Source organism: Cyanistes caeruleus, chromosome 22 (genome assembly GCF_971803275.1).
Source record: "Cyanistes caeruleus chromosome 22, bCyaCae1.hap1.1, whole genome shotgun sequence".
NCBI classification, from domain to species: Eukaryota; Metazoa; Chordata; class Aves; order Passeriformes; family Paridae; genus Cyanistes; species Cyanistes caeruleus.
In genome coordinates this window covers 1329397-1349989 of record NC_141722.1, presented here as the reverse complement: position 1 = coordinate 1349989, position 20593 = coordinate 1329397, and the positions used below count along the sequence as shown (strand labels likewise).

The 20593-nt window shown below is 47.2% G+C and overlaps 4 protein-coding genes and 1 long non-coding RNA gene across 14 annotated transcripts in view; 3 read left to right on the top strand and 2 right to left on the bottom strand.

Moving 5' to 3' along the window:
* Positions 1-1432: 1432 nt before the first annotated feature.
* Positions 1433-12498, bottom strand: OTUD3 (OTU deubiquitinase 3). Of its 9 annotated transcripts, none has more exons than XR_015278742.1 (10): positions 12237-12446; positions 11447-11595; positions 10598-10710; positions 8092-8232; positions 7332-7457; positions 6675-6771; positions 6233-6414; positions 5489-5910; positions 4941-5191; positions 1433-3580 (listed from the first exon to the last, which is right to left on the bottom strand). XR_015278742.1 is itself a non-coding variant. In XM_086860657.1 (8 exons), exons 1-8 carry the CDS (start codon positions 12410-12412, stop codon positions 5737-5739), a joined length of 1140 nt encoding a protein of 379 aa, XP_086716783.1. In that variant the 5' UTR covers positions 12413-12498; the 3' UTR covers positions 4293-5736. The 9 variants fall into 9 exon arrangements, 4 of the variants coding, with proteins under 4 accessions (XP_086716783.1, XP_086716781.1, XP_086716784.1 ...); XR_015278745.1 differs by having other exon boundaries at positions 8092-8214; XR_015278743.1 differs by lacking the exon at positions 4941-5191 and having other exon boundaries at positions 12237-12457.
* Positions 2197-2857, top strand: LOC111938462 (group IIE secretory phospholipase A2-like). Its single transcript, XM_086860663.1, has 3 exons — positions 2197-2239; positions 2378-2525; positions 2770-2857. Exons 1-3 carry the CDS (start codon positions 2212-2214, stop codon positions 2855-2857), a joined length of 264 nt encoding a protein of 87 aa, XP_086716789.1. The 5' UTR covers positions 2197-2211.
* A 450-nt stretch (positions 12499-12948) lies between the features above and the next one.
* On the bottom strand, positions 12949-18854 carry LOC111938533 (uncharacterized). The gene is made up of 2 exons (XR_002869005.2): positions 18579-18854; positions 12949-14540 (listed from the first exon to the last, which is right to left on the bottom strand). It is a non-coding gene; the product is annotated as an uncharacterized LOC111938533 (long non-coding RNA).
* RNF186 (ring finger protein 186) lies at positions 15302-16384 on the top strand. The gene has a single exon (XM_023940263.2). It carries the CDS (start codon positions 15400-15402, stop codon positions 16300-16302), a length of 903 nt encoding a protein of 300 aa, XP_023796031.2. The 5' UTR covers positions 15302-15399; the 3' UTR covers positions 16303-16384.
* TMCO4 (transmembrane and coiled-coil domains 4) overlaps positions 18794-20593 on the top strand; it is a 37177-nt gene continuing 35377 nt past the window's right edge. The window contains exon 1 of one of the 2 annotated variants that reach the window (XM_023940239.2): positions 18794-18879. The gene's annotated coding sequence lies outside the window, so the exon portion shown is untranslated. Of the gene's footprint in view, positions 18945-20593 lie in introns of both variants that reach the window. The other variant, XM_086860654.1, reaches the window with a different exon arrangement.

Genomic DNA, 20593 nt, shown 5'->3' with positions numbered 1-20593 from the left:
GAAAATTGCCAGTTTTTCTGGGGGATGGAGGAGTGGAGACTGCTGGAAGGGCTGGGGGCAGGAATGATGGTGTGGGAGGGACAGGCTTGGACTTCAATTATCTTTGTGGGTCCCTTCCAGCTCGGGATGTTCTGTGATCCCCTAAATCTCTGCTGTGACAGGATGGCTGGGAGCTTGCCTCACACCCAGCGCTGAGCAAAACAAGAGTTCTCACCAGAAAAGAATGTTTTGGCCCAATTCTGAGCACATTCCTTAGGAAAAGGCAGTTCTGGCAGTGGCTGCTTCCCCCCACTTCAGCATCCCCAGGTTTTGTGCCTAGTGTTGATCCCAGCAGGTCCCCATGCTCCAAACCACCTTAGGGGGAGGTTCAGCAATGAAATAAAGCCACAGAAACATCAAAACACCGTTTCCTCAGGAGCTGATGCCCAGCTGGAATTGCCACCCTGGGTTGCCCCATAGCTGAAATCAATGGCACCAGGAAATAGCCCTGAAATGGATGTTTCTGGCAGCTGTCAGCCAGGACTCACACCCTGCCACCCTCCTCCAGCCATGTGGAATCCTGGGGGAGAGGAGGAAGGAGCCCTTTGCCCAGCAGCAGGGCATAAATCAATGATCAAATCCTCACGGAGAGGATGGATAGCCCAGACAGATTGCAGGCTGGGATAAACTCAACCACGCTCTCCCTTTGTCAATTCTGGGTGAATTTTAACCACCCAGGAATCTTCCTGCTTGGACATGCAGCTGTACAAACTCATTCATACAAATCCTCCAAATGCTGATGTTTTGGCTCAGACACTGCACCCCCCTTGGAGCATTGCAATAAACTGGGCTGCAAAAGTTGTGGTTTTCAGACTAAGAAACAAAACCCACGGCTTCCCAGGAGGTGTTTGGCTTTTGGAGGGACTTATTTCCAATTTAACCTGGCACAGGTCGAGGGGATGGGGTGGAGAAGCTTTCAGTGGAGCTCAGTCAGTTTAATAGACAAGAATATTGAATATCCCCTATTCCTCCATGATAAAACTGATTGTGGACTTGGAAAAATCCTGAATAGTGGCAAATCCTGGTTTAGCCAATTAACACCATCCCAGGGGACTACCTAAATTAACCCAGAGAGCTGATGATGATGAGCCATGTCAGAGGGGGGAAAGAGATTTTGTTGAGCTGAGTTCCCTTTTCTCAGCATCTCTCTGATTCCCGTGCAAGTCACATCCTTATTCCTTGCCTCAGTTTCCCTACCAGCCCTGGGGGGGGATTTCCTCCCCTGCCTCAGTATTTGCCCAAGCTGGGGTTCCCCAAAAAGCAGCACAGAGCAGCTGCAATCTCTGCCAGAAGTTATCCTCTAAATGATTGTTCTGTACCACCAATTTGATCAGAAATTAAACAACACAAGCAGCCTCTTTTTCCCCCCACCTTCCATCACACACCACCAGCATTTTTCCTTCCCTGCCATTTATTTTGCTTCTAAATAAAGCTGCACCACACACCTCATGCCATGAGGTATTTGAAAGCACAACACTGTGCCCAACACACGTGGGGAGGGGGATGGAGCATCTCCACCTGCAGGGCTCTGAGAAAGCCCCAATATCAGGAAAAGCACCAAACACGGCCCCTGCTCAGCTCCTTCTCCAGCCAGAGACATTCTGGAGTCCCTGGGATCTTCCTCCACTCCCACTGTTGCATCTCAGCCACTCTGCTGAGTTGGAAGGGGAGGATGCTTTGCACTGGCTGCATTTTCTCCTTGCTCCAGGTAAGTTAGGATGGAAACAGTGAGATCCAGAATGGTGTTTTCTAGCCAAGACACCAAAAAACTGCCAGCCAGGAACAGATTGGATCATGGAATCACAGACTCCTCAATCTCATTCCACCTTATAAGGGACACCTTGGACTAAGTGGTTCCTGTTGTCCCTCAATTTCTCTCATTTTACTCAGGGAAGCACTGGGAAAGCTGAGACACCCAGAGCCATGCACAGACTCGATTCCAGGCTGCCCCACACACCCAAAACCTCCTGCCAAGAGCTCCCCCACCTAAGGCATCCCACAGCCAGGGCCTCCAGCAGACCTGCACAGCAGCAGGAGCAGTATGGGGAGGATTGTCAATATTTGCCCACTTTGGGCTCTCCGGAGGAGGGGCCCTGCTGAGGGTGCACAGCCATAAAAAGTGTGACCAGCAGCACCTGGGGCTCACCAAACCCCGGAGCTGCCACCACCAGAATGAAGCTCCTCTCGCTGCTCCTCTTCTGTGAGTTCCCCCCACCCCTGGGAAAGCTCCCAGGTCCTGTCTGTAGATAGATGGAGAGGGAAATGCTCATTTTTGCTGTAGAAAAGTGGGATAGGAGGTTTTTTTTTCCCCATTGTGCTTCTAACCCCACTTCTCCAGTCCTAGGACTGGCCCTTGCCAGCTGCAATTTGGCCCAGTTTGGAATGATGATTGTTCAAAAGACGGGGAAATCGCCACTGGCTTACAACAGGTACGGCTGCTACTGCGGCTGGGGGGGACCCAAACAGCCCGTGGATGCCACTGACAGGTACGTTGGGACAGGGTCAAGGCACAGCAGGTGTCCCTGGCCCTCCTCACCTCCCTGCTACAGCAAGTGGAATCTTGTTCCTGCTCCTGGGGCTGGAAATAGCAGTGAGAAAATTGTTGCTTGTCCTTAAAGCCTCTTTAGAAAGTGGTTCAGCGGCAGCAAAGATGCACAGCAAAGGTGGTGTTGATGTTCTGAGTGTTGTCCCAACTGTCCCCTGCCCTGAACTCGGTTCTGGTGCCCCCAGGTGCTGCCATGCCCACGATTGCTGCTACAAGAGATTGGTTTCCTCTGGCTGCAGCCCCAAAAGGACCATCTACAATGCTGCCTTCTAAGGCTGGTGCCTGCACCCAGGAAAACTCCTAGGAACCACTCCACAGCTCAACACCAGTACAAACCATCTTCCTTTCATCCAACACTGGATTATGGATCGTTCTTCATGCCCAATTTCACTCCCAAAGCTCTGCAGACATGGAGATGTGGCAAAGCTGTGAGATAAAACCAGAGTGCAGCTCCTGAGTAGGAACAAGGGACAGGAAACACGGAGCAGCACGGGCAGAAAACCCTTCCCCTACACAGATGTGCTTATAGAGATCAGCCAGGACCTTCCTAAACACTTAAAACTTCCAGTTCAACTAAATTCCTCACCTGCAGGGGAAGGATTTGGGAAAATAAGTCCAGGGAAGATGATGGTGGGAAATAGGATGCAGGGAAAGCAGCCTTTCTACATCCTCCTGCTGCGTATTCACCCTTGAGAGGCTCACAATGACCCTGCTGCAGAAACAGCCAAAACACCCTCAAATTTGTCAGCTAAGAACAAACAGTAATCCTGGTCAAAGCCCAAAGGGAATATCCACTGCTTATTGTCCGTCCTTGGCACCGGATTACGGAGCACTCAGCTCCACCAAGGAGTAAACACACGCTATGTATGAATCATGGTGTTGTTCTGCTCTTGTTTCTTGCCTCCCTTCCTCTTCCCAGGAAAATCCAAGACCTGTTTACAAAGCAAATTTCACTGTGTAAACCGAGTTCTGTGAAGAATGTTGCGCAAAGATTTCCTAGGGAAAAAAAATATAAATATATACATTAGGAAGGTGGAAATTTCAATGGGAAAAATGTGAAACAGACAAAATCAGTTTTAACATCTTTGGATATGGAATGGCTGTGCAGGGACAAAGCTACCCCAGCAAGATAAAGGGAATTTGACTGGTTTGTCAAGATCTGTGAGCACAGCACATTAAGAGTTTATTTTAATCATATTACACTCAGAAATGAAAGCATTTTCAGCCCCAGATTTTGTTCCATATATCAGAGGCTTTGGGCCAGTCTCTTCCTCTGCTGTTTGTGCTGCTGTTGCTGACCCCCTCTTTCATCCTGCACACGATGGGGTGAGCTTTGAGTTCCCTCCTCACCCTCCAGGACAGCTCCTTTCACAGCTCTCAAGCTCCAGCCAACAACAAATCTCTTAACAGCTCCGGCTCCAGAGGACAAAAACCCAATTCATTAAGATCAAACCTCTCACAGTGCACAACTGCAAACTCTTTATCTTTTCAAACCTGCAGAACACACCTGCCTTTCAGACCAAACTGCAGGGCAGGGCAGGACACAGGTGACACAGCCACCTGCACTGCCTTGCCAAACCTGCTGTCACAACTCATCACCCCCGGAAGGAAATTGCACTTTCTCCCCACTAAGCTGTGACTCACCTCTCTTCCCACTACTGTAAAAATGACTGTCTTGGAGAAAAAGGAATTCCAACACCACCAGTTCTTCCAGAAGAACTCCTTTCTTTTTATTATTCAAGTAACAGCAGCAGAGCACATCAAGTATCAGCCCAGTTCTTGGCAGTTCAGTAAAAAAGAAACATTTATATTTCCATGCTGATTCATAAACTTTAAAGCACAGACAAATTTTTCAAATGCAACACTCCTTCCTTTTTAAAAATCCCTTTCACCTCTGCCCTGGCTGATAAGGTGTCTCCTGTAAGTGCACATGTGATTTCTTCAAGCTTAGGGCTTGCTACAAGCCCAAAAACCTGAGTGGAGCTGAAACACTGTGAGCCATAAATCAAAGGCTGAGTCCCACAGTCCTTGCACCTCGAATTCTCAGTCCTACAATGGAAAACATCACAGGAGTCAAGCTCACATCCTACTTGGTGACCTCACCAAAATGGAATTTGAGATGGAAAAAAAATCCTACCCTGGAAAAAAGCTTGATTTATTATGAAGTGAAATAGGCTCCCAGGGATCACTGCTGCTTGGAAGCTTCTTCCCAAGACTCTTGGTCCTTTGGCTATAGTAATTTCATTTGGAGACTAACACCTATCCAGCTCCTGGTTTGGACTAAACCAAATTGGAATAACCAAAAACTCTGGAAAAGGGGAAAGAGATTCCAGGTGTTCAAGTAACAACAACTCACCAGACACTTTAAGCCTGTTCCTGTCACATTTTACCAAAGTGGAAGAATCAGCTCTGCATTCTCATGAGTCCACTTGGATCATTGTTTTGGGGAGGTCTTTTTCCCCCCTACAGGTTTCATCTTAAAGGAGCTGATCCCAAACCTCAGCAAGCATGGATGCAACAATCCCCATCTCCATGTATTCATCCCTTCTGAACCAGCCCAGTGCAATGCCAGCAATTCCAGTGAGATTAAAACTTGTCACTGCATTCCTGCATGGCAAACAAAAGAGCAATGTCATGTTTGAGACAGCGCTGACTGACACACTTTGCTTTGGAGAGGATTCTGGGACTCTGTTCTCTTACTTTATTTGAATTTAAATAGAAAAAGACTCACCAGAGATATTCCTGAGTTGGTATTTGTTAAGCTTTCCCTGACAGCAAGGTAAAATAAAGCTCCTCCAGGCATAACCAAATAAAAGGCAAAAAAAAACCAAACCAAACAAGACCAGGCACATCAAGAGATGTCAAAACAAATCTGACACCGTTGTGTGAAGAAAAGGTTCTCACCTTCATCTAACTCCAAGACTACAGACTCAAGTCTTTACTTCCTGTTAAGTTTAAACAACTCTTCTCACCACAGGTTGATGCAGAATCAATGAGCAATTGTCCTCCCCACAAGCAAAGGAAGAGGAAGTTCTCTTGTGCTTGGAAATCTCACCAGAGACGGATTTTAAAATAACCACGGGTGCCTGGAAATTCTCCTAGGGGAATTTTGTCTTCTTTGTTTTATTTGCTTTTCTCATGAAAGCACTGAGTCATATGTTTAGGGCTGCCATGGCCTTCACCAGGGTGACGTGGTTGGCTGGTTCTGGCTCTGTCCTGGTGTCTGCACTGTCCCTCTTGGTGGCCAGGACCTTCTGCCGGTGCCTCTCCTCCTGCCGCTTCTTCTTCTCCAGCCGTTGCTGCTCCTTCCTTTGTTTCTTGGCTACCTGGAAGGGAAGGGTGAAAACACAAAGTTCAAACCACATTTTCTCTGCTCAGCTGGGGAAAAGTAATAAAGAAGACAGGCAGATACTGAGGCAGCTGCCAGAGGACATTCCTAACTATTTGTCAGGGCTTTATTCCGGGTTGTTTTGGGAAGAGTGCTGCACATCACCAGGAAATGTTTGTGGGAGCAGTGACAGCTGCAGCAGAGACAAAATGCAGTGAGCAGAAGCTGTTTTTAACTGAAAGGAGAACAGAATTGCTAAGTGAGAAATGCTAAGGCAATCACTGAAGGGCGCTCATGTTGCTGCCAAACCCCTCACACACCTTTGGGTTTCTGCTGGCTCGGTTCTCTTCCCTGGATCCAGCTTGCTCCTTGCTGTTTTCTGCTTCACCTTGATGCAAGCTCTGATTTCCAAAGATTCTTGAACCAGTTCCATTCTCTTCCCACAGTGTCCTGCTGCAGGATTTTTGCTCCCTGCCCGGGGGCTCCTGCTGCTCCTCGGTACCTGCCAACAGCAGAGGTTTTCTCAGACATGCTGTACCCAGGAGCTGTCACACTGTCAGCCAATTCCTCTTCCCAGAAATCCTGGGGTTTTTTTGGAAGCTGGATTGAAACTGCCCTCACTGACAACCTTCCTGAGCACAGAAAACCTTCCTGAGCACAGAAGGCTGAGGTGGCAGCACACAAACCCCACCTGTCCTGCTGCTGCCCCCACCACCAGCATCACAGTCACCCGAATCCCCAGGTGACAAACTGTGCACTCACCTATTCCTTCCCCTTCCTTCACCTGCAAGATGGCAAATATTGCAGATTCCACGTCGTAGTCCTCCACTTCCAGAACGTGGCTTACCAAATCAATGTCCTGTCCACAAGAGGGGAAGGAGAACACTGAAGAAGTTCACATCCATGACCTACATTCACTTAACAACACCTACACCACTGAGAGGGGGCTGCTGCTTTTATGATCATTCAGCTGGTCTGTGCTTTATTTCTGAAAGGGTGAAGGGGGAAAACCTTAAATTCCTGAAGATAACATAAAAAAAGGAATATGCTGTTTTCAGTGTAAGTTTCCCCTCTTTACCCTTTCTGTCCTAGCCACCTGCACAGTGCCAAGAGTGACTGATTATCCAATTATCTGTGATCTTCAATAACCCCAAAGGATTTCAGAACTTACAGGATTTGTTTCCAAGTAAATTTTATGAGAGCTGCAAGACAAATCTACCAAAATTATTAGGCATCCACAAAAAGGTTGCTATTTCACCTGCCTTCAAGGGTTGATTCTAGGATGAGATGAACCCTGATTGATGGCCCTGATACTCAAGTTTGTACAAGATGAGTGTTTTTTCAGAATTTTTCCCAGGATTACTTCCATGTTCCAAGGAGTTTTGAACATTAAGCACAGAAAGGCTCCTCAATACTTACTGAACACCCAGTTGCGCTGCACACTTTTTGTACAGCATCTTCCAACTCCACTTCAGTCTCATCTTCAGAGTCACCCTTCTGTGGCTTCACTTCCTCTGACTTACTTGAATTGTTCTGGCAAAGCATCTGAGGAAGAGCAAAGCCCAGCAGATCACACAAGCATGCAATCCAAAGGAGTCTGACATCCTAATAAAAGTAATTATCATGGCACACTTTCCTCACAAACATCCCGTGTCAAACCATCAAAGCTGTGTAACTTCCACCATCACTGAGAGTTTCCCACATCTCCTGCACTGCTGAACAAACTCCAAATCATGAATCACAATAAACTAGCTTTTAAATGGATTGTTTTTAATACAATACCACACCTCAGCTGTGTGCAGAGAACCTCAAGCACAGCAGTTACTCCTCAACATCAAAAAGGGAGATATGAAGATATAGATAAAGGTATCTTTCTTCCCTTCCCTTTCTTTTTCCATTTGAGGTTGATGATTACATCATTCAGATGAGGCTGCTTCCAGACATCCCACACCACAGCACCAGCTTTGGGTTCATTTCCAGCCCAGAGGCTGAAATCCTCCCTCACAGCCCCTTCCGGGAGAGCCAGCAGCATGAGCTACAACGACCTCAGGGCTTTGCTCCCCGAGCACAACACAGAGACCCAGCTCTTCCCTCCATCCAGAATGAGAATGGAAATCAGCTGGCAGCACTCCTCAGCTCTGTTTGTCACCCACAGCCGCCTCATTCCCTCACAACCAACCTCCATGCGAAGGTAGGCCGGAGATTCCGAGTCGTCGCTGATCCTCCTGACGCTGTCGTAGTGCTCCCCGTACCTGTAGGCGATGTGCAGCTCCCTGGCATCGCTCCTGTCTGTGCCCCGGATCTCAACAAAAGAAACAAACTGAAAATGAGGGTTTGGAATCAGCATCAGATTTTTCACAGTGTTCATTTTTTGCAGTGATAGCAAACACCGTGAGGGAAGCAAGTATGTGGTTGCTGGAGCATTTGAAACAGGAAGAGAAGGAGGTTTGAAAGCCAGATGTAAAATATTGAGCAGTTACATCAGAACAAACAGAACATGGAATGAAAATATTTTTTGTGGAAAGCTCAGAACTATTTCCTGAACTCTCCACAGGAGCTATCAGTTTTCATCTTCCCAGAACCAAGTTCAGCAAGAGTTCCCAGGGAATGTACCAAGACATTTTACCCTCAGAAATGAGGGAAGATAGGCCATTCAAGTGACAGCAAGAGTGGAAACAGTCACTCAGGCTAAATTTTGATCTGCAGCTGGGACAAGATGCTGTTTTACCAGCATTCCAGGCAGCTGTGTTTTGTTTCTAAAAGAAAACAAATCCATGAAAATGTATTAACTCCATTCAGGAGCACTGTTAACAACCAAATGTTGCTTTGCTTCGTCAGCACCAAGTTACAGCAGTTTCCACAGAAAATTCCTGCTCTGAGAATTATCTGTACTGATGTGAACATAGTTCCTGTCCCAGTTATCAGTGTCTCAAACTGTTAGATAAGAGCTACACAGCACTCCAGCTCCTACAAATACAGAAAATCCCTCTGCACTTGCAGACCAGCTTGGCTTGACCTGCCAGCCCAAGTTCAAAGACCTGGAGCAGACGTCAGCAAGCAAAGGACCAGAACTCCTTGCTTTAGGGCTCCAAGAGTTTCCCAACCCTTTTACGTCTGTGAATTGTCTTATCTCTGCTCCAGACCACACACCAAGTCATCTTTCAGTGGCTGTGGTCTGTGCTGTACTGATGACTTCAGCTTTTCCAACAAATAATTCTCCATCTATTTTACACTTGCTCGTCTTCAGGTGCCAACTCAACTCTTGGTTATACTTAACTCCTGCTTTCTAGCCTATTCAATTATTCAAATGGTGAAACTTGGTGAGATTTATTTTAAACATTTCTTCTATGCCAGAGCTTGAACAGGTGTGGAACAAATCCCAAAGCTCTTGAAAGATTTGAAAATTCTCTTTATTAGAGAAGCCTCTTTCCACTCTGGAATGGGCCCAGAGGAGGCCACCAAATTGAGCCTGTTATCCAAAAAGCCAATAAAATAACCTAAAAATCTCAGCTAACTTGAGTCTACAGTTGGATTCCATGATCTTAAAGGTCTTTTCCAACTTTAACAATTCTATCCTATAATAACAATCCTATAATTCTATTCTGTAAATTCTATAATTTACAGTCACTATCAAAAAAAGTTAAGGGGTGTTCAAAGACCAAGAAATTCATGCAGAGATGTCCACCTGTAAAGATCTTTTCATGATGTTACAGCTACTCACAGCTCTCTTAACTCACACCCCTTCACTAACAACACTGCTCAGGCAAGGCAGAACCTCACCACAAACTCTGTGCTGACACCCTAACACGGTCAATGAGAGGAGATTAAAGAACCAAGGACATCAAAAAGGACATCAAAATCTCAGAACATTATAACACTGAGGAACAACACATGAAAACCACCCCTGTGACCTCTGCAGGGTCACTTCCTCTGTACAGGTACTTCACCCACCTGTCCCACTGCCCATAGCTGTCTATAAATGGGAGTTTAAACTTGTTTGAGTTCAGGAATCCACGTGACGCTGTTTTAAATGTATTTGAGACATCACTGACAGCTTTCATCTGGTTTTTTTAATCTTTATTGCCCTGTTTAATCTACATACTTCATTGGTTCTGTCTGTAAATAGAGGCCAGAAACAATCCTGACTTGAATTCAGGTTCTCACTTGGTCAATGACCAGGCAGACTGAGCATGGACCCATTCCAGTGTGGACTTGCCATGGAAAAACAACAATAAAGAGAACACAAGGGACCTGATGGATTACTTGTTTCAGTGCCCCTCTATCAGAGGAAACCACACCACATCAGTCCTCTCCAGGAACTGATTAAACAACACTTCAAGGTTTTAAAATTTCTTTTAAAAGCTCATTTCTCTATCTGTCAGAAACCTTGGCATTTCACATCCCATGCAGCTGATCTTCAGGAGACAGCACAGCATTGAAGCTCATAGCTTAAAACCCAAATAAAAAATATACATACCCATCATGCACCCACTGTTTTCTTTCCTTCCCTCTCCTCCTAGCCAAAATCTCCAGTGTTCCCCCTCCTCAAAAACCAAGCACAGCCCTGCACCACACCCAGATCATTGCAGCTACTGCTCTTTTTTTTAATAAATCAGGAATTTTCCACATTATTTATATCCCTCAGGTAAAAAAACAGGCCAAAACGTAGAAGCTTTGTTTCTCACCTGCCACAGTGGAGCGTTGAGCTGATGAATAACCACATTCATTTGATTGTTCCTTGCAAAGGCCACAATAGCATCGTTGCCAGCAAAAGTACCAGGCTTGGCCAAATTGGCAACTAAAGGAAAAAACATTCACAAGAGTTGGAAGCTTATTTCTGATACTTCCAAAAGTAGTGGAGGGATAATGAGGGGTGAGATTTCAACATGAGCCTGAGAAATTCTGGAAGAGAAATCCCACCTGTGGAACAATGAGTACTGAGGCAAGAATTTGGCTGCAACATGAGTTAATGCATTTAAATGACCACAGAAATCTCTAAAAAAGGCACTACACCCTTAGACTAAGCAAGGCCACTGGCTCTGTTAGCTCAGAAGGAGGAGTGGCTGAGTACTGAGTGACCAAACCACTTTCATGCATCATCTGCATGGTACCTGGCACATCAAAGGCTGTATTTGCTTCTGGTTTGGATCTTCCCCTCAGTTGCCAGGAGGAAATACTGAGTGCCAAGAGAAAGAAACCCAAAGAAATCAGCCACTCACCAAAACAGCTGAATACCCACCAGTATTCAAGGAGAACTAGACAATCTTTCTTAAGTTCCTTTTGAAAACACCTAATTTTTACTCCTCGCCTTTGTGGTCTCTCTTTCCTTCTCCAAATTTCCTAAATTTAAATAACTTCCAGGACGAATTCAATGCAGATTAAACAGCTCACCTTCCCACAGCACCTCAACAGCCATAAACATAAAATGTTGCTTAAAACTAGAGAGGAGCCCTAAGGGCTGAGGAATTGGTTAGGAAGGAGATGCAACCCCACGACACAACGATGCCTCCCAGGATGTGCCAGGGAGCCCATACCGTGTTTGTCAAAGGGCACACCATCCTCCACGAAGGGCTCGAAGTCCCCGCGCTGCCGCAGCATGAACTCCACGGTCTCCTGGCGGTGCCGCAGGTGGTTCCGGGAGTGTCCCTCCAGCTGGTCCCCCAGGGCCCGGAACAAGCAGTTGCTGAAATGAGGAGTGGGTGTGTGGGTGTGTGTGTGGGTGTGTGTGTGAGGCAGCAGAAGGAATAACGGGGTCACAGGGGAAAGGGGCTGTACTTGTTCTGTCTGTTTTAGCAAGGATAAGAATGCAAAGGAGCGCTCATTCCCTGTTGGCTGCTGGGACAGCTGGGTCTGACTGATTGTGTGATGGGAAAACAGCTGGGCCAAAATGTCATGTTGACAACAGACCAACAAAGGACAATTCCCCTCTGAACAATCTCTCAGCAGAAGCGTTTACTACCCCTTTACCTGATAGAACAGAAGGGAGTGTAAGTGATCCATAAGAACATTTATGGACCTCTGTATGCTCAGTCCCGCTGGACAGTGGAGCCCTCGGCCCCCTGGCCGAGCCGTCAGGCCCTACAGAAGCGCAGAGAACAGCACAGATCCCTGAGGGCCACAGCGGGGACATCCTCACCCCTGCGGAGCACAGGGCCCACTTCAGCCGGGAGGGGAAAATCCTCGGCCCCCGGGACACGGGCTTCCCACCCCCGGGAGCGATGAAAGCCCTCGGCCCCCACGAGGAGAAGGAAGCCGTCAGCCTTCGGATGTGCGGGGAATCGCCGGCCCCGGGGTTGCTGTGGGGACACCCGCCGCAGCGCTCACCCATCTCCCGGCACCTCCCGCAGCTTGAGGCCGAGGGCGCGGAGCTGCCCGGCGAAACCACCGCCGCTGTGGGCCGGAGCGGGGCCCGGGGCCGGTCCGGCGGGGGAATGCCGGGGCCGCCGGCCCTTCCTGGCGCCGGTGGCGGGCCGGGCCTTGGCTGCCTGCTTGCGGGACATTCCCGCCGGGGCCGCCGCCGCCGCCGGTGGTCACGTGACACCGGCAGCGGGAGCGAGTCACGTGGCGGCGACACGTGGAGGGAGTCACGTGGCGGCGGCGGGACGGTGTCACGTGAGCGCCCGCCCGCTTGGGTGATCCTCGAGGAAGAGGAAGAAGAGCAAGAAAAGGAGAAGGAAGAGGAGGAGGAAGAGGAGGAGGAAGAGGAGTTTCCCGGGGGGGAAACTGAGGCTCGGGATCGAAAAGCGGCAGCGGCGAAGGGAAGGACGGCGCAGCCAAGCGCCGGGAGCGGCGCGTCCGCGGGGAAAGGCTGGGGAGGCTGCGGAAGCCCTGCCACAGATCACCAGTGTTGTGCCAAAAGCTGCCGGATTGCGGCTAATTGGCCTCCATCGCTAATTGCACTCCCCTGCTGCCCAGCACAGCTCCCGGCACTCACCGTGACGCCCCGCGATGGGCTCAGGGTGGGCGCTCTCACCCCACCCCAGAACGGGGCTGCTCCACCCAAAACAAAATGTACTGGAACGCGAAATAAGCGAAATAAATCTTAATAAGTTTTATTAAATCAGGGAGGTGAGCAGCTGGAATACCCGCGAGGTGGCACCAGGAGAACAGGGCTGAGAGCAGGGGTGGGGCAGGAGAGGAGCTGAGGCAGCACCAATGAATTAAATGTGGTAATTGTAATAAACTGAACCTCCGCCTCTTGTTTCTTTTTGCACTGAGGGAGACTCCTCACAAGATGCTGTGAGGAATCCACATCCAAGCAGCTTCCTGAGGAACACAACAAAACAGTCCCAGAAATACTGTAAGAGGCTTCACATCACAGCGATTTTTAAGTTGTATATCATTTTTCTGTTCCTCTCCTGAGTCAGGACAACCTGAACCACAGCTCAGCACAGGGAGAAGCTCACAGGAGTATCCCCAGCATCTCCTGGGCTGTTTTGGTTTATGAGGATTTTACTAGGAATGACACAACTGCTCTTTCACATCTCTTTCCTGCTATAAACAATTCCATACAAAGCCTTTCATAGAAAGAAATGTTTTTAATGCAAACACACTAAAAGCAGGAAAAGAGTGTCAGTACAAAAACTGATTGGAAATGATTAATGAGGCAGTAATTCGCCTGAGGAGCATTAAGAGGCTGTGAGCAATTCAGATAAGCACAAGGCACGTGCCAGCCAGGGAGCATCACTCGTGACAGCAGAGACAAAGCACAGCCAGGATCAGGGCCTGGCTGAAAACTTTGTCAGTGGGGAGGACAACAAAAATTTATTTTCCCATCACAAAAAACACAGAAAAGTCACCTCCACCCACTGGTAGAACAGAGAGCAGATAGACTTGGAGCATAAATTCATTCCCACTAGTTTTAAACTTCTTACGTTAGGAGTATAGTTGTCCCTCTTGGTGTCTGTTCCATCTTCTGCAAGGTGTCATAATCAGAAATCAGGAAATTCTAAGACATTTTGGACATGGGAACTGACAGAGCAAATTTGAAGCTTCTAAACTGTTGTAATACAGCAAGTCTGTTTTCTACTTTCCTGAATCTTTTTAACAGCATGAACTTGCTGACAAAGAGTTATGTGAAATGCAAAAGAAAACGGTCTTTTTAAAGATAAATATTTGAGACTTCAGTCTGGCTGGCAGTTCACCAGCCTTCTTCCAGATATTCCTGCACTTTGATACCAACTTCTGCAACTGAGATACTCAAGCTCCTAAAATTTGGGGTCATCCAAAAGTCCATCAAGCACCACCACATGCCACATCAGCAGAAACACAGCAGTGCTCGGGCACTTTGACGGAGCTTGCTTACGACAAACCCTCTATTTCTCAGCAATAAGTTCTCACCTCACCCCTTCCTCCAGCGAGTTCATGAGATTAGAGCCTTCCTGAACTCTTTGCCCTTGACATCTGCAGTTGTTTCGTTTCTTTCTGCTGCTCCTCTCTAGGAGGGAGAGGCTGGGACATGGAGGTACAGGCAGTGTGAGCATTCAGGGCCACTTGAGGCTACCAGCGTGGTACTGTGTGTCTTCTGCTGGTAACACTGACCTCATCTGGCTTTTTGGGATTGGTGATCCTTCCTTTCATTCCTTCCTTCCATGGGATTCTTGCTGAGAAACCATCTGTATTTTACTCCTCAAATAAAAAGGCAGAAAGAAATTAGAGACTGAGGCATTTTGTTTAGGCTTTTTTTTTTTTCAGACATGATGAATATTCACAAAACCACTCAGGAAGGGCATTCCCAAGTGCATGAGGTTGTTTGGTGAACACCACAGCAAAAAAGATGGTCCCACCATCTAGGACACTGGTCTTGCTTTTAGTTTCCAGATCTCATGGACTCTGAGAGACCCTGTTTGGGCCTCAGTCATGCTTGGGTTTGTACTCAAAACTTGACTAAAAGAGTTATCCTAGGATGAAAAAGGAGATACCCTAGCATAAAAGCATTAATAACAATTAGACATTCAACAGTCAAATTTATAATTTCAATCTCATTCTTCACTTGGTGCTGTAGGGTAATAAGTATTTCTAAACCAAGAGCAAACTTCCTACCCAGAGAGATCCAAACTGGTGATAATTATGCTCTAATCAAAGCAGTGCATTCAGCACACCAGTGTTAGAAATGGGAAATTCCCCCAAGCCTGTCACTGTCCAGAAAAACACTGTTTAGAGAACAATGAAATTGCTTTCAACTAAGAGAGTTCTAATTTAATAATGATGGTCTGGCTGTCAGTGGTCTGCTAATGCCATGGAGTCTGCTTCCAGACAGGAATTGCCCACTGATACTATCAGTCCTTGTAAACTGTCTTGGCTGGGAAGTCAATCATTAACTCTGGTCCTCATGCCATAAAAACATCGTATTGTAAGAGCATGACTCGCTTAAGGCTCTCACCAATCAACCAGGCACACAACAGGAATACAGCAACACATAAAAGGAGCCAGAGACTCAGGAAATCCTTCAGCTAAGGGGAGACAAGCTGCACCGAGGTTTATCTCCATGGAGAAATCCACTGACAAGGCAAACAGATGGTCAGCTCCTGGAGTAGTGCAGGCTGAGGCAGACGGTCCCGCGCCCGCGGCGGGAGGTGCTGCAGAAATGAGCGGAACAGGATCTGTAACACAAAACTCCAAACATGAGAAGAGAGTGAGATTCACTGAAGAGTGTGCTGAAGAAATGGAGAGACCTTCAGGAACAGAGAGAGACTGTCCCGCTGCCTTTAAACCAGCAGTTTTGGAAGGAGACTCTCCAAACTCAAGGCCGCTAAGGGACACAAACTCTCCCGAAATGAGCACGTTGGAACTGAACCAGCAGCACTCAGACACAGCCACCCTGGATATGGACTGCATGATCTGCTTCAACAAGTACAGCATCTACAGAGTCCCAAAGCTCCTGGACTGCCAGCATGCCTTCTGCGCCGTCTGCCTGAAGCTGATCCTCAGGAAAGAGGAGAACACCTGGATAATCACCTGCCCTCTTTGCAGAAAACCCACCTTCGTGTCAGGAGGGCTCATCCGCACGCTCCAGAATAAAGAAGACATCCTGGAGCGCTTGGAGAACCTCAATTCAAACCCTGAGGTGTACATCTGTGCCATGGGGCTGGATGGCAATAGCTGGACTCAGAGCAGCCAAGACATTTTAAACACAGAGGAAAACAGCCCAGCACACACCAGCCTGGTTGTGCAGAGACTCGTGCTGCTCCTGCTGCTCGGGGTGATCCTTGCCATCCTCATCCTCCCCTTTATGTACTCAGGGAGGGTGAAATGGGTAATTTGTCTGCTGCTTACTCTGGGGTTGCTCATGTCTATGGTGCTTTGCTGCACTCCTAAATTCCACTGCAGGTGCAAGAAGGACTCCTCCACCTCCTGTGACAAGGAGATCCACATTGTTACTGTTGCCTGAAACAATTAACCTGCGGGTCCCAGAGATCAGGGACTGGGCCAACATGCACGCTGGGCACACCAGTGAGTTATGGACTTAAAAACAATCTCTCAGAGAATAAATTCAACAGTTGGCTGAGCTGGCTCAATGCCAATGCCCAGTGCTCTTAAATCTCATTACTGCAAACAAAATGAACTATTTATATGGTGATATTTATGTGTTTTCCACACTTTTTTTTTTTTTTATTCCAGACTAGTAATTGTGTTGGTTTGCTTTTACCATTTTGTTCATGTCTGTGTCCCCTCCTGATCAGCCCTGCAGGATGTTATCTGCAAAACCCCACGGCTGCTGTTCCCACTCTCTGAACACACAGACACCTTTCCTTGGGACTGGGTGGGAAATAAGGCTGCTAAATCAGGGAATGGGTGTTTGGAAGAGAGTTGTTTTAGCCCAGATTACCACCTTAATCCCTGGCAAGGATGGGAAAGGGATTGGGGAAAGAGATGTCAGTTGATGCCATTTGAAGTGACACACAAAACTGGAGAGGAAGAAGCAAAACCAACACTTGAGCCTGTGGCTTGCAAAGGGCAAGGCTCAAAAACCTCATGACCCTCCAAATTCCCCACGTTATTTAGCACAGAAATAGTTCCTCTCACCTGCATTCATCTGACACCCTTCAGGACCTCTCCTCCTGCCCTTTTTACGCTGCCCTTGGAGATGCTCACAGAGGTAAACAGAAATCAACTGCTGCGCCAAACCACGTGTGATATTTTTAAATGGAATGTCTCCATTAAATTTAAATAGTATTAATTGCTCATTGACTTCTTTGTATCAATTCCTCATGGTCAGTTAATGTCAAAACAATTCCTAATTTCCTTTTTGGCAGGAATTGAAGCTGAGAAAGTGTATTAGGGGGTCTGGAGAGCTGAGTTGGTGAGTAAAGCAAAGCAGTAATGTGTTGGAGTGTTCCTTCATTTTAAAAAAATACCTAGTTGCTAAGAAGATTCCCTTAAACCCAACTAAAACTGAGGAAAAAGATGTATTTCTCTAGTTAAACTGCATGTTTAAAGAGTGTCAAGGAGCTCAGGAGACCTTGGATCAGGTAAATATTTGTGTTTGATAAGGATGGAAACTGATGTCCTGTAGTTGCTCAGTACATAAATATACGGAGTGTCTCACAGCAGATGAAACAGATTAGACTACGAGGGTAGGAGCTCTTCTGATCCTAAAGTCTTGGAAAACACAGGCTTGTTTTCTGTCAGGAACAGGAGTCTTCAGAGGAAATAAATCCTTTGGGTTTTCTCATCTCTTTGGACAGCAACGGGCTTACTGCAGAATACATATGACATTTGCTAATAACCAACTAGAAAAAAAAAGCTTTCCAGTTGGGAAAAAGGCAGGTAGTTTTAAACCCAAATACTATATTATTCCAAACGTAAAGACTGGACCACATATTTAGCTGCTCTGAAAATAATTTCAGAAACACTGGGCAAGTCGTTCAGCTCCCAGACAATATTCTTGTCGAGTTCCCTTCACCAACACCAGTGGGTGACTGGTACTGTAAAGGTCTGTAACAAATGCATTAATATTGGCCTGAACAGATCATTCACAAGGTATTCTGCCAGCAAATGTATGTTTTCAGCACATGGGTGTGAAGAAATGAAAACAGAATGAACACCATCAGTAAAATCTGCTATTATGCTTCAACCTGTCCTTCCAAAAGAATTGTTTTATTACACTACTTTCTACAGAGCCAAAAAAAAATGGGGGCAGCAGGAAAGGGCAGCATAAAGTGTGATTTCCAGGGAGAGACTGGCCCTCTGGAAGAATCCCTATGGATCCATAGAATTATGAAGCAGCACCTTCTAAGTTTTCCTTCAGCAGTTCCGCTGAAATGTTTTCAGCCTGAGAGCCGCTAACACCCAGGTGATTCAGAGTTCACAGATGCTGGTGGTAGTCATGAGGCTCTGGAACCTGGTATCTTTTGAACACATTCCCATCTGACAAGATAAGGCTCGATAACCATGCAAGACTTTGAAGGGGCAATTAAGTTTACAGAGAAAAAGCTAATGGGATTATATTCCTACTCAAAAATGTAAAGGGTTTTCTTGCACTCAAGTTTAATTCATGCTGGTCATTTTGTTAAGAAAGTTTCAGCTCTGAGGTCCTGCTTACCTTACCCGGCTAGCTTCTGATTTTGGGTAGTACACTATCTACTAGATATATTAGATATATCATACTATCTATGGCTCAAGAGAGGAGGGATTATAATGAGAAATGGGGCTAGGCTGCATTACCTCATCCTCACCATCGCCTCAGAAGATCCCGGGGTCAGCTCAGTTCCTTGGAGCATGGTGCTGACAACACCAAGATCGTGGTTTTTATCCCTTCTATGGGCCATTCACTAAAGGAATTGGACTTCACTATCTGTGGGTCCCTTCCAACTCGGAATATTCCAACTCAGCGCCCTCCATCCCCTCAGCCGAGCGCGGTTCCCGCCCTCCCTAAGCACCGGGCCGCCCTGATGGCGCAGTGCCGGCGGGGAGGCCGGGCAGGAAGGGGCGGGCATCGGCGGCCGCACTCCGTGCTCGGTTCCCGGTACGCGGTGCTTGGTTGGTGGCGCTGGGTTCCCGGTGCTCGGTGCTCGGCCGGGCCGGCGGCAGGTCGGGGCCGGGCCGGGCGGGTGGGAGAGGGGCTGGCCGGGGTCACACCGCGGGCTGAGGGGCGAGCGGACGGGACCGTCCCCTCAGGCCGCTCCCTTGCTTTGCCCGCTGCCTCCCTCCCCTCAGCGTGGCCAGAAGCGCCGCTTTCCGTAAATAAGTGCCTGTGCTGGATCAGCGGAGACTTCGGACGTGAAGGATTTGTGGTAAAAGTGAACACGGGCAGTTGTGGCGGTGTCCGCCCTCACAGCTTCCTTCTCCAGCTGAGCTGGTGCCTTCACGCTTCTCGATGTGCTGTTCCCTCTCCGCAGCTTTGCTCACTTCACTGTGAGGACATCGCTTCAGAGCCGCTGCTGTGCAAACTTTAGGATTAACTGAATTAAATACGCTCACTTTCCCAACTACTTAGGCCTTGGGCTTCTCCATGTCCCTCTCCCCTCGGGCTCTGATCCCTGTGGCCCGTTCATACTGCATTGATGCCTTCTTGCATTGACACAGTTGAATTAACTGCATTCCGTGTTCATACCTCGTATCTACGGATTAAAAGCAGAGGTCGTGGTGCTCCCAGCATCTCTGGAGCCATGTGCAGGTCCCCAAAAAATCTCTTTTGCCCAAATGTTTCCGCAGTCACAGTGTTGTGTGCGATGCGTAACCACAATTGGGCTCTGCTGTCTCCACTGTGCCTCACACGGAACTCTTTGAATATCTGAACATCTGAATAATTACCTACAACTGCTTCTCTGAAGTTAATAAGATGCCTCATTAACTTTGGAGGGCTGTGGAGATGATGGTTTGGTCGCTTTTGTCACATTTTAGGACAAATGTGACGCCACCTTGTCTCTATTTCCTCTTTCAGCTGCACGGAACATGTGTATTGTACAGCTTTAGATCCCCAAAGGAATTATCTTTCTGCTTTCCAGACAGGATTGCATGAGCTGCTGTATAAAATACACCATCACTCAAGAAAACAAAGGGTTTTGTGTGAAAAATGAGAGCTGGAAGTGATAAAAAATTCTCTTTCAAGTGACAGTTCAGATTATGGCAGTGCTGTTGATTGTTGAACCACGCTGTTCAAGGCAGGGATGGGAATTCCACTTTTGGAATAAATAACTTTTGAAATATGCTTCTAACTCTCACTTCCCTCATCTTGGATTTGTGGCAAAACTTCTTGGCTCAAATTTTATGTAGTAAATCACACATTGCCCTTTTTTTACTGCCCTGAAAATCCCAAACCCATTTTTTTCCTACGTGTTTATAAGGAAAAAAGATACCTGTGTAGAGGGAACTGCATGGATCTGAGCATCTTCAGAGCAAAGTCTTCCAGAAACTTCCTCTGGGTATTTTAGCTGCTCAGCACTTTGAATTATTTGTTGCATGCCAGGAGCCACCATCGTGTTGCTCCATTATTGCTCCATATTTCATGTTATTAGGAAATTAGGTTAAACAGTTGTACTGCTCATGAATCTTTTTTGGCTGCTTCACTTTTCATATGAGCCCAAGTTAAGAAATCAATAAATCTATCAGGGAAGGGGGTTTTATTTTTGGTGCTGTCTCCCCATAACGTGTCCAGAGGTGAGCAGACATGACAAATAATTGTAAAATTATTGAAATTATTGGTCTGGAAATTTGGATGTTTAGGGTTTCTGAGTGGA

Coding starts and splice junctions, on each gene's coding strand:
- LOC111938462 (XM_086860663.1), top strand. CDS start 2,212: ATGAAGCTCCTCTCGCTGCTCCTCTTCT. Junction 2,240..2,377: donor CCTCTCGCTGCTCCTCTTCT/GTGAGTTCCCCC, acceptor CCACTTCTCCAG/TCCTAGGACTGGCCCTTGCC. Junction 2,526..2,769: donor CCCGTGGATGCCACTGACAG/GTACGTTGGGAC, acceptor TGGTGCCCCCAG/GTGCTGCCATGCCCACGATT.
- OTUD3 (XM_086860655.1), bottom strand. CDS start 12,412: ATGTCCCGCAAGCAGGCAGCCAAGGCCCGGCCCGCCACCGGCGCCAGG. Junction 10,711..11,446: donor TGTGCCCTTTGACAAACACG/GTATGGGCTCCC, acceptor TTTTTCCTTTAG/TTGCCAATTTGGCCAAGCCT. Junction 6,772..7,331: donor GCAGCGCAACTGGGTGTTCA/GTAAGTATTGAG, acceptor TCTTGTGGACAG/GACATTGATTTGGTAAGCCA.
- RNF186 (XM_023940263.2), top strand. CDS start 15,400: ATGGAGAAATCCACTGACAAGGCAAACAGATGGTCAGCTCCTGGAGTA.